Source organism: Mesocricetus auratus, unplaced genomic scaffold (assembly GCF_017639785.1).
Source record: "Mesocricetus auratus isolate SY011 unplaced genomic scaffold, BCM_Maur_2.0 Super-Scaffold_100020, whole genome shotgun sequence".
Classification (NCBI taxonomy): domain Eukaryota; kingdom Metazoa; phylum Chordata; class Mammalia; order Rodentia; family Cricetidae; genus Mesocricetus; species Mesocricetus auratus.
Window position 1 is genome coordinate 22,044,535 of NW_024429201.1, and position 12,220 is coordinate 22,056,754.

General features: G+C 37.5%; 1 protein-coding gene across 1 annotated transcript in view; it reads right to left on the reverse strand.

Moving 5' to 3' along the window:
- Ankrd31 (ankyrin repeat domain 31) overlaps window positions 1-12,220 on the reverse strand; it is a 148,301-nt gene that overhangs the window by 93,126 nt on the left and 42,955 nt on the right. Inside the window, exons 7-10 of the mRNA XM_040729078.1 lie at window positions 9,315-9,896; window positions 6,402-6,682; window positions 5,812-5,918; window positions 2,939-3,094 (exon numbers count right to left, since the gene is read on the reverse strand). Coding sequence (XP_040585012.1) covers window positions 2,939-3,094; window positions 5,812-5,918; window positions 6,402-6,682; window positions 9,315-9,896 — 1,126 coding nt within the window. The remainder of the gene's footprint in view (window positions 1-2,938; window positions 3,095-5,811; window positions 5,919-6,401; window positions 6,683-9,314; window positions 9,897-12,220) is intronic.

Here is a 12,220-nt window from a genome sequence, read left to right on the forward strand (position 1 = left end):
ATCAGAAAAATACTCATCCCAAGTTGGGCCTTCCTCAGTGGGACCTGTCCTGTTTAGTGCCACTTGATGCCCTGTCAATCAGAGGTCTTGCAAAGCAGTCCCGTAAAGCAGTCCCAAAAAGCAGCTAAACAGTTTGATGCACCAAGGTGCTATAAAAAGGTCCCCATGCTCTGTTTAAAGACTGGGGAGAGACAGACATGCATATAGAGACATGCATATAATTTAAAATATAAAATATAAATTAACTTAAAAAGCAAACCAAGACAGGTACCCTGCCTAGGTCTACAACTGCAATTCAGGTTCCAAGCAATGCACTGATGCCAACAAACGCTTCATTCTTGCTGCCAGGAACAGTGTACCCACCCAGACCAAAGCAATGGCCCAACAGAACAGATCTAACTCCATAACATCCTTAAAAAGTGACGTGCGCCTTTGCTATGCTGCTGTGACAGCCACACCCAGAAGCACCAACAATCAAGCATTGCCTGTGACATCTACTTTACTAAGCATGCAGTAGGTAGTTCCATTTTAAGGTATCCTACACTGAATCCCATTGTTGTGATAATAACTCTTGTCTTTTAAGATAAAAATAACCTGGTCAACTTGCTAAACTACAGATGTCTGTGTATTACACACACACACAGAGAGAGAGAGAGACAGAGACAGAGACACAGCGAGAAAAAGACAGAGAATAGTTGTATTTTTAAACAAATGTTAATTTCTGATGAAAATAGCTTGCAGACTACCTTGTGAAAACACTGTTCTCTGTGACTCTGAGGAATAAGAGAGCAAGGAATAGAAACACAGAAAGGATACAAAACAGAATGGAAAAATAATTAATCTGAGAAGCTTGGAAAATAAAGTAAGAATAATTAATTCATGAAGGTCATGTAAGTCCCTGGGGCAGTGAGGAAATTGGCCAGAGATACCAAAGAAACAACCAGAAAAGATGTTAATTAACACTGTCACAAGAAAAAGGGCAATGAAAAAATATATTAGGCCAGGCGGTGGTGGCGCACGCCTTTAATCCCAGCACTCAGGAGGCAGAGGCAGGCGGATCTCTGTGAGTTCGAGGCCGGGCTGAACCAATAGCCTCCGAAACAATACAGAGAAACCCTGTCTCGTAAAAACCAAAGAAAATATATATATATATTAGGACACAATCGGAAATTCATAAAGTCAAATCTGGCTGCATGTAGAGCTACTTACTCATGAACTCAAGAAACAGTAAGTACTGAAGAAAGGATACAAATCCTTTAAATCAAGAGTGTAAATGTGAGGGCCAGGATCCAGAGGTTGGACAGGTCAGAGACCCAGGACAGAACCAAATATTACTGACCAAAAAAAAAGTCATTGAAATCTCTAATAATATTCTGCTATACTCATAGATTGGTGCCTAGCCCAACTGTCATCAGAAAGGATTCACCCAGCAACTGATGGAAACAGGAAGAGACCCACAACCAAATATTAGGTGGAGCTTGGGGGAATCCTGTGGAAGAGGGGAAGGAAAGATTATGAGAATCAGAGGGTCCAAGGATACCACAAGAAAATCCATGGAATCAACTAACCAGGGCTCATAGTGGCTTACAGAGATTGAACTGACAACCAGGAAACCCACATGAGGCTGATCTAGGCAATCTGCATATGTGTTACAATTATGTAGTTTAATCTTCTTGTTGGACTCCCAACACCGGGAGCAGGGGCTGTCTCTGACTCTGTTACCTGCTTTTGGAACCCATTCCTTCTACTAGGTTGCCTTGTCCAGCCTTAAAAGAAGAGGAGGTGCCTAGTCTCATTGCAACATGATATGCCATAATTGGCTGATATACATGAGTGGCCTGCCCTTTTCTGAAGAGAAAGAAGAAGGAATAGATGGTGGGGAGAGGATGAGGGAGGGGTTGGGAGAAGTGGAAACTCTGATCATGTTGGGAAAAAACAATTTTAAAAAATGTAAATCCTCTTGTAAGCAGATGAATAAGGTTTATAGAATCGTAGTTATTAATCTGAATGTAAGAGTTAAGGGCTAGAGAGGTAAAGGTGGTAAAGGTGCTTGCTGCTAACCTTGATGGCCTGAGTTCAATCCAGGGATCCCACACAGTAGAAAGAAAGAACTGACTTCCACAAATTTTCCTCTCATGTCCACACATGTGTTGCTATAAGTATGCATGCACACCCACACTCACGCATACATGTACACTAAATCAATCAGTAAATCTAGTTAAAAATAATTTTTAAAGTTATTTTAAACTATGATTATACTGCAAACCCAGGCCTTAGCAATCTAAATTGGAGGAGCACCTGCTCAACCATGGGTTGCAGTATGCCATCATTTATGCACTGTTTTATAAAAGACAATCTAGATACAAAAGGAAAAGTATAGCTATTCCAAAGCACCCCCGCAGACTGGCCCACTGCTGTTCAGTGGACTAACACACAAGTATCTATACAGCCAGTCCTATCCAGAAAAATGTACGATTCTCTCAAGAAGGAAGTACTGTAGAGCCAGTCACAGGGAAGGGCTGTTTCCTTTCTGAGCAACCTATCCACCTTCTACCTCATATTCTATTCTGCCTATTTCCCTGGTCATTACTCCTTCTGTTATCCCTGCCATCACTACTAATTTCCCTTGCAATTTAGTTAACATTAGTTACTTGTAGTTTTGATCTCATCTTACCTCCATTCAAGGTTAAGTCTCATATTAACAGTCTTGCAAAGGCAGCACCAGGAACCATCCTTCCTTCTGTATAATGCCACTACACAAGACCTACCTGACATCTTTAGTGAGAAATGTAATGTTCTTTCACCACCCATCTAATTCTTTTCCTCAGGAATAATGAGAGCCAGAGAGCATACTGCCTTCGGCTCACTTTGTCATACTTTACCTGGGCAATTCAACTAATGGCTCCCTAGACAACTGTGGGTGGTAACCCTGACTTACCAGCATAACTTGGCTGATTGACATTTCCACCATTTTTTATGCAACAGCGAATCAGATCAATATCATTATGGAGAGCAGCTTTATACAGTAAATTCTCTCCAAAAATGTTTCGCCGGTTTATACTACAAAGATACATTTCATTCATCTTCCTTTTTCCTAAAATGAGAGAAAGAACAAAGGTGCACACCTTTAATCCCAGCACCCACGAGGGAGAGGCAGGTGGATCTGAGTAGTTCAAGACCAGATTGGTCTACAGAGCGAGTTCTAGGACAGCCAGGGCTACACTGAGAGATTCTAACTCAAAAGAAGGGGACAGACTATGATAAATCCAGTCATATTAGAAGTGGATATATTATATTATTAAAGAGTATTTTATCCATTAAACTCGTTGTAATGTTTTTCTAAATACAAAAAATGTAAAGATATGTTAGTTAAAAATATTTGTAGTAAACTAAAACTTATGATATATAATTTATAATATATAAACATAAAACTTATGAAAGTGCTCATAAAAGATGACATATTTTTTAAATCCCGAGTAAAGAATTATTTAACTCTAGAATTATTTACTATCTGTTACATTATCTCTCTGTATGTCCCTGTATGTCCATGAGGTAAAGACGTAGTTCCTTAGTTACTAGGAAATGGTAGAGATTTTAACAGATTGGGTCTACTAAGAGGTAGTCAGTGGGACCCTCTCTTATACTTCCTGCCCATGGCATAAGCAGATCTTTCCACCAGGTACTCCTACCGTGATGTACAACCTCATCACAAGTCTAATCATCGATGGCCTAGATCCTCCAAATCTACGAACCAAGCATTATGAAACTTTATGTTATTGTACAGCGTATCTTATAAAGCTATGAGTCACATGAGTAAGAAAAAAAAACCTAACTTTAACAAGACCAGAAATAGAATAACCAATTTTTGGAATTGCTAGATTTTCTATTTTTTTAATGTGGGTATTTTATACCCCAGCATGTATATCTGTGCTCTTGTGTGTGTGATGCCTACAGAGGCCAGAAAAGGGAACTGGATCCCCTGAGACTGGAGTTACAGACAGCTATAAGTTGCCCTATTGAGCCTGCATCCTCTGAAAGAGCATGAGCCCTCTCTCCAGCCCTGTTAAAATTTCTCTTTAATAGAAACTGACTCAAATTAAAGAAAGAATAATGATCTTCATTTTTGCCATAGTTTTGATTTGCTAAGTCATGACAGACAAAATTAAAGCAATTTCCAGAAGACACAACCCAAGTACTAATTCTCAACTATGCCTCTTAAAATACTAAAACTAATTTCTAACCTGTATTCTCGAAATCCAGCCAATTCTCAGGGGTGATGCTCAAAGGATGTACTGAATTTCAAGATAGTTTTGATGATAGCTTTTCCAGTTTTGATACAGTGAAAACCCCCATATAAGAATTTGATAATGGTGAAGCAGACATGGACAGAGTCCTTAATCTAGCAGGAAGGAAGGTTGAAGAAGGAAGCCTTTCCAATTCCGATCTGGCCAAGCTCCCCTATCTATGAACTTGATAATGATAAAGCAGAAATTGGCACAGTCCTATAACCCATCAGGAAAGAATGCTGAAGGAGAACCATCAACTCCAGGCTAGAGTAAACTACTCAGCACATTCCATACCAGCCTAGAATACAAAGCAAGGACATGTTTGAAAAAATCAAACAACCAAACAAACAATAAAACCTTATAAAAGTGACTGAGTGCTGAGGACTTTTCTTAATTGCCTGTAATTTTATTAATTTGCATTTATTTTGCTGCCTCTATTAGGATTAGGTCTTGCTGTAAGAGAAAAAGGAAAGACAGACTGACTGACACCCCCCCATCACTATGCATTTGCATTCCTAGGAGTGAGCATACAGAACTTGCTAAACATCCACAGCACTTAAGGGAGGTCCCAGAATGGTCATTTCTCATGACCTCCCTCTCCAGCACCCAACACTATACCTGCCAATCAAAATCTTAACAAAGTATTGAAAAGTTAATGTTCATGAAACTTGTCAGCCAAATTAACATTCAGCAATAATTTTAAAATATACAAGCAGAAATATCTTGTTGCATATGAATATCTACTTATTTTTCACATTGTCCTTCTACTTCAGAAAAGGCAGTTTTGCATGTGTATGGACTTATTTCCAGACTGTATTTCATTTCCTTGAGCTGTTTCCCTACTGATGCCAAGGTCATACTATTTCTTATTATTATATCTACAAAATTCCTGAAGCTAGATCAGGGTAGCTCTCAAATTTTAATTTCAATCATTTTGCTGTTATAGGTCCTGTGCATTTAAAAATTAATTGACTCATAGTAATTTTATGAAGGGAAAGGAAAAGAGAGAGACGAGGGGAGAAGGTAGGGTAAGGAAGAGGAGAGAGGGCTAGAGTGATGGTTCAGTCAGCAAAGTTCTTGCCTAGCAAGCACAAGAATCTGAGTTTGATCCAGGAAGGCAGATACCAGTGATCCTAGGGGCTTGCTAGCCAGCCAACTTAGCTTTATTTGCCAAGTCCCAGGCCAGTAAGAGGCTGTCCCCAGGCCTTAACATGTACCTGCCCATTGCACGTTTCTCCTCTGCCTACACCTGCACATGGGAGAGCACGCTTAAATGTGAAAGTATCCCCTAGCTGCTCTCTATAGTGAAAAGTATAGAAAATAACACTAGCCTGGCAGCCATTTAAGTTCAAATCATACTTATGCTACTAATAAGTTATGTGTGTTAATGGGAAAAGTCTTACTTGGCCTCACTGAAATTGTTAACTCATCAATAAAATTAAGATCATAGTATAAATTGTTCTACTTCAGTTCTGTTTCTATAAGCTACTAAAATAAATGAAAAAATATTCAAAATATGTCTCACCATCCTTTATTTTAAGTTGTTCATTTTTCTGTATCTGTTCACTCTTGAATCTGGATGAATGAATATTCTTCCGTTTACTGTCAGTCATTAAAACAGAATCCTGCATTCTTTTGAAAAATGGACTTATTAAATAATCACAATTTTTTACAAGATTCGTGGAGAATCACATAAAATTTTGACAAAATATTGAAAACCCAAAGATAGTTACTGAGTTATTCTCAACTGACAAAGCAACTTAAACATGGGATGGGGCCTAAGGGAGAGTCAAACCCATGCCAGTCTTCAGTTACTTTAGGTGTAGTTACCTACAATATGAGGGTTCTGAGGCTCCTGCCCTTCATTCCCCAAGATGACATGTCAACTATTCACTCTATTCTGCTTGTATGGAAAAGGAGGCAGATTCTCTGAAGGGGAGTGATGGGTAAAGGGAACTTGTTATGTAGTGGGGCACTAATCAAAAAATGCAAAATTGCAAACAGCAACATAACAATGCTTTTTACTTAGGAGTAAGTATGCTGCTTCTAACATCTTCCAGCACCCAATTTTATTTGCAGTATATCTGGTGAGAAAGATACAATTTAACAGCATACCTGAAGTTCTCTGTTGCATGTATGCTACATATTGAATCCTCATAACTAAATAATTTTGATAAAGTCTCTTCAGGTATCTTCAGCGTGACATCTGTGTGTGTCACAGCTCTGCTTGCTTTCAGTTTTTGCAGTCTAGCTGATCTTCTCAGTACATGCGGTGTTTCCTGGACAGAAGTATTTTCCACGGGTTCTGAATTTCCCTCATTGTTTAGTTGCTCATAAGAGGTGCCATTTTCATGAGTCATTATTTGTAACCTAAATGGTTTTGGGTCTTCTATAGTCTATAAAGATATACATATATCCATAAATAGTTACATCATTAAAACAAAAAATAATCTTCTCTGATAAAACTAAGTTTTTAAGATGATAGTGTACCAATTCATAAGCATATATTAACATGATGAAAAGATCTATAACTTTATTTTAAAAAGAACAACATAGAAACCAACATAGGACCAAACCAGGTGTCTTGAACGTGGGTGTCAGCTAGGAGCACTGGGCAGTCTATGGGGTCTCTGGAAGTGGAACCAGGATGTATCCCTAGTGCACGAATGGACTTTGGGAGCCTATTTCTCATGGAGGGATACTCTCTTAGCCTAGGCCCTACCCCAGATGACTTGAGAGATTTTGATAATCCCTCATGGAAGCCCTCACCCTCCCTGGGGAGTGGATGGCGGGTCAGTGAGGGGGGGCATGGAAGGATGGGAGGGAGAGGGAAACTGGGATTGAGATGTAAAATAAGAGTGTTTCTAATTTAACTAAAATTTATAAAAATAAAAAGAACAACATAGATTTTAAGCTTATGAAAAACATAAGCAGCTAATCTTGGTGACACATTATCTATAATCCCAGCCCTTGTAAAACTGAGGCAGGAGAATTGTGAGTTTGGGGCCAGCCTGGACCTCATAGAGACTTTAAAATAGTAGAGACTTTAAAATTATTTTCATCAGTATTCAACTTTAAAATTCACTGGAAAATATAAGATCACTTTTGGTGTATTAATTTGGCAGGAAATAAGTTGTTTAGAATAAGACACCCATATAAGAGTGTGACGAAGAGCAGCCAACAGCCGACTGAAGGTCTATGCAGCCAAGCACTCTACTGGCAGAAACAATGGCAGTTAGAGAACAAGGTGGCACACAGCTTCTGTATTTTCAAAAGTCAAGAGTCCGTCACAAATTATTCTCATTTCTCCTTGAGAATCTACTATAGATCTAACTTCTAAGAAGACATTTACATTTTACATGTACCACCTAAAATTTCTTAAGCTCATTTATATATACAAAGCTTCTCAAAATAAAATAAGAAAATTTTCTTTGGTTTTTGATATTTTAAGCACAGCTGAGGTAAGAGTATTGAGCTTGATTCATTCTAACTGAATTTCCTTTCTACTATTTAAAGTGTTTCTTTCCTTAAACTTGAAGACTTACTAAATGTGTGCTTACTTTAATAGTATTAGTTATATTTTCCACATTTCACTCATAGTCCTTCTTCTTACACTAGAACACTGAACTGTTTAATCATCTTTAAAACTCTATGATTAATGTGTCTTTTTCTGTTTTCTTTTTTTTTTAAGACAGGGTCTCTTCTGTGTAGCCTTGGCTGTCCTAGAACTCACTCTGCACCAGACTAGATTCACAGAGATCCACCTGCCTCTGCTTCCAGAATGCTGGGATTAAAGGTGTTTGGTCTGTTTTATTTTCTTGATCCTGTAATGTCTATCTGAAAGTTGCCAACTAGACTACATCAGTATTATACCAGGTTTGTATGCTGCAACATAAACTCATGTTTTCTCTACATCTTCCTGGGGATATACATGGAATATTTTGTTAATAGCTAAGAAGAAATAAAAACGGAGTCTAAGTTTCCATTATTATGAATTGATTGAACTATAATGTTTAAATTATGCATTTATATATCATTTAGTAACCTAAAAGATTTAATTTAAAAGTGATAAATTTATTGACACTAAAAAGAAAAGCAACATGTGTTATATTAAAAAATAAGCTGCAAAGCAGCCTGTATTATACAGTCTCATTTGAATGAAATAGATTTACACAGACTAAAAGTAATTGAAGCTACACCCAACTGTTAACAATGTTTGGAGAGTGGATCTTTGGGGGACTTTTGATACCACAGTGTTATATAATCTTGTAATGTCTGACATGTTCTTTCAGTCTTTGTTGACCTGAGACAGGGTGTTGTTATGGCCACATGCTCGCCTTGAACTCAACAACTGTCCCTGCTGCCTCAGCCTCTCCAGTGCTGGCATTGCAACTATGTAACACCACACTTGCCTTTAATTTTTATAATAATGAGAATACAAACTCTAAACATGAAAAGGGAACTTGGCTCCTGTTATGCATCTGTAGGGTCTCTGGGCATAATGTTGTGGAAATTCTAAAACCACAGTTATGTCTGGCACTTAACTCATATATTAAAGGCAAATAGGGCTTAAAGAGAGCTTAATTCCCTCACCACACTTTCAGTAGCCAAAATTACTCTGTGTCCAACTACAGTGCTCTGTATCTATCCTGAACTCAGGTTAATATAGTCATATTCTAAATAACAGAGAAATTTCTAGTAAGAAATTCATTCCTATATACTAAAAAACTAATGATATGACTTTTTATGTATGCTGGGCAGGAAACAATTTTAACTTAATCCATTGTAAACTCTACCCAGTACTTCTACAAGGAGAATTCTATGTGTAAAAGTTACACAGTATCTTCCAGATGTATTTGGTGAGATAATTTGAACTTAACACAATGAAGATTGTTATTGGTCACTACAAAAGTTAGACTCAGATATTTATACTGTACACATGCACTTGTCCTACTGATAAATGGTTGTTCTACAACCTGGATAACCTCAACCGTTTAAATGGTAGGGTAGGAAAGAGACTTAATTCACCTGTGCTATTTGTGTGCAGTCTTCATCTATGTGAGACATGGTAGGCTGTACTTCTAAACATCCATTTCCATCACTAACACTGCTGTTTTTCTCTTGTCCTTGACAGATGGGTCCTACAAGTCCAGGTCCTACATCAGCACCTGGTAATGCATTGATGGCTCCCAGCAACTCAGCAGGTAATGCATCATGGTCCTTCTTGTTTTCTAGTGCATCTCTATAACATGTTGGCAAGGCATTCAAAGGGACTGATACAGAACTCAAGGAGCTGCTCAATGGGTTCGTTAACTCTTGAAGATTGAAGTCATTCACTATTTCAAGTGTTTCTTCTTGGGTGCCATCTGGTGATTCTAGTAACCTTTCTAGAGCAGACACAAATGTTTCAAGAGAGCTTTCTTCATCTTTGGTTTCCTTAGATGTCATGATCAGTGATACTTCCTTTCCAGTATCAGAAAATGTACTTGGTACAGCTAAGGTCTTCACTGGCTCTAATGATTTCTCCTTTAGTGTAACCAAATCAGATGTCATAAGTGAAGTACCTGAGAGAAGACTAATTTCAGGGAAATCTGTGTTTTTACTTAGTTCCTATATATTACAGAAAACACAAAGCAACATTTAAAATTAAAAATTAGCTTTATAATTCACTTTATTAGTAATTTACTTTTACCAACTATCTATTTCATCCATAAATAAAAAGAATATCCCTTAATACTTTCCTATATGAAATCAGTAATGCCTAAATACATGGCCAAACATTTAACCAGGAGTGGTGAAAGGGACCAAGAATGACACTGCCTGGATCACAGATAACAAATTATCTCTTCAACTAAACTTTAGTTATCTGTTCCAACAAAAGAGATAAATGCCCTGGTTAGTCAGATTAACAAATGACCTCAATACTTCAGAGTTTAAGCAATGATACAAATTCTTTCTTTGCAAATATTTCTGTCATAAAAATTATAAAATTGTTATCAGTTCACCCTCTGAATTAATATATAAATATAAAATAATATGAAAAGGACAGGAAATCAGAAGGGGAAATAGGAGAAATGAAGGAACAATTCTATGAAATTTTATGAGGCCTAACTTTAGATTTTTGTTGTTTTTAAACAGAAAACATAAAACAACTTTCCCAGTGCATTATTTTCAAAGGCAATACCATAACAGGTTGGGCTTGTTTTTACAAAGGTTCCAGTGCCCAGATACTAGAATCCCTCTGGAAGCTGTTATCCAAATCAGCTGCTGTGCTACTCAGGAAAACAATGTACTTTATTAATCACTTTGGCTGTTCCTCACAAGTTCACTACCTCTCTGGAAGGATGCATTACTGTCTCCTTAGCCTGCTAATGATTTGTCCTAAATTGAATAAAAGAAGTAAAAATTAACTTATTCTGTCCACTACCATTTATCCCCTGTCTATATCATACAGACCTAAGAAGGTGACTTTATTTATCTGTAATACTTACTATAATTTTCTTGTAATTTAGAAGAAATCAAAAAACTGTATCTTACTCATTATTTGAGTCACATCTTAAGGGTTCCCCACTATTTAAGTCCTTTGATGTTTATAAAACTCAAGACAGAAACATATACCAAGCAACAGCCCCACAAAACTTAAGATGCAAGAGTCACTAACCTTCAGGGAGGGGGAGGCAATAGAGAGTTGTTGATTTTGCTGAAAATGTTTTGGTGAGACAAAGTTAAGCAAGTTACTTTCCTACAATTTTTTCTAAATACATAAATATCTGACACAATGCTCTCCAGTAGTAGTATTAAAATTTTTTCAGATAATTAGGAAATATTGATATAGCCAGTGAAAACTAAATATCAGAGAAGAAGCAATTACTTTGATCAAAATTACCAGCTACCTGACACAGTTCCAAAGACAAGGAAGGAGCTGAAACATAAATAAATGACTTATGAAGAAGGGACGGGACAAGAGCATTTATTCAGACACAACTAGGTGCCAGTCAGAAGTCATCTTGCTCCTCGATCTCACAGCAACTCTTTGAAATATCTGTGCATACATTATAGATGTAAACATGAGTTATCCTTGAAGTTATATCCAATCCAAATTTTATGACCACTTCCCTGCCTTCTGGTTCCTAACTTCATCAGAAAAGCTTGGTACCTGGATATACAGAAGGTACAGCTAAAATGATGGGCCCAGGAAGGCCCATAACTATTTGATATCCTAGAGAGTGGAGTCCACTGCAGGCAGAGCCAGTTCACAGCACCAAGGGGAAAGTAAAGACAAAGCAGGCCTTGGTAAACATTAGCAACATGAGAAAGCAAGCTTGAAGTATTAAAGAAATGAGGTTGACATTAAAAGCAACAAAAAGGAATATGTTCCATCATCTAAGCATATGTAACGAGAAGTTATACACTTCTCTAAACAAAGAATAAGTCTTGTAGCAGTGGGTAAGAAACACAGATCAGAAAATTACTAAAATTATTAAAGATAAGGAAGAATAAATACGGGGCTGGAGAGATGGCTCAGAGGTTAAGAGCACTGACTGCTCTTCCAGAGGTCTTGAGTTCAATTCCCAGAAACCACATGGTGGCTCACAACCATCTACAATTCAGTCTGGTGTATATGTAATAAATAAATAAATCTTTAAAAAAAGATCATCTTTTTAAAAAAAGGAAGACTAAATACATGAACAGATTTTTAGACAATGATTTTCCTCCCTGGGGACTTCCTTTCATGGTACCAGAAGGCATCATGCAAAATTACAAAGCAGGGAAGGAACCAATAATGTTACCCAGCTATGACACCTATGAACCACAAAAATGACCAACATGGCACAATAATCCTAAGGGTGCAGCAGTGACACACACACCTTGGTTGCAACCAACAGCTCTCTAGTTGGACATAAGACCCACTCAACAAGAGTACTGGAAACCTA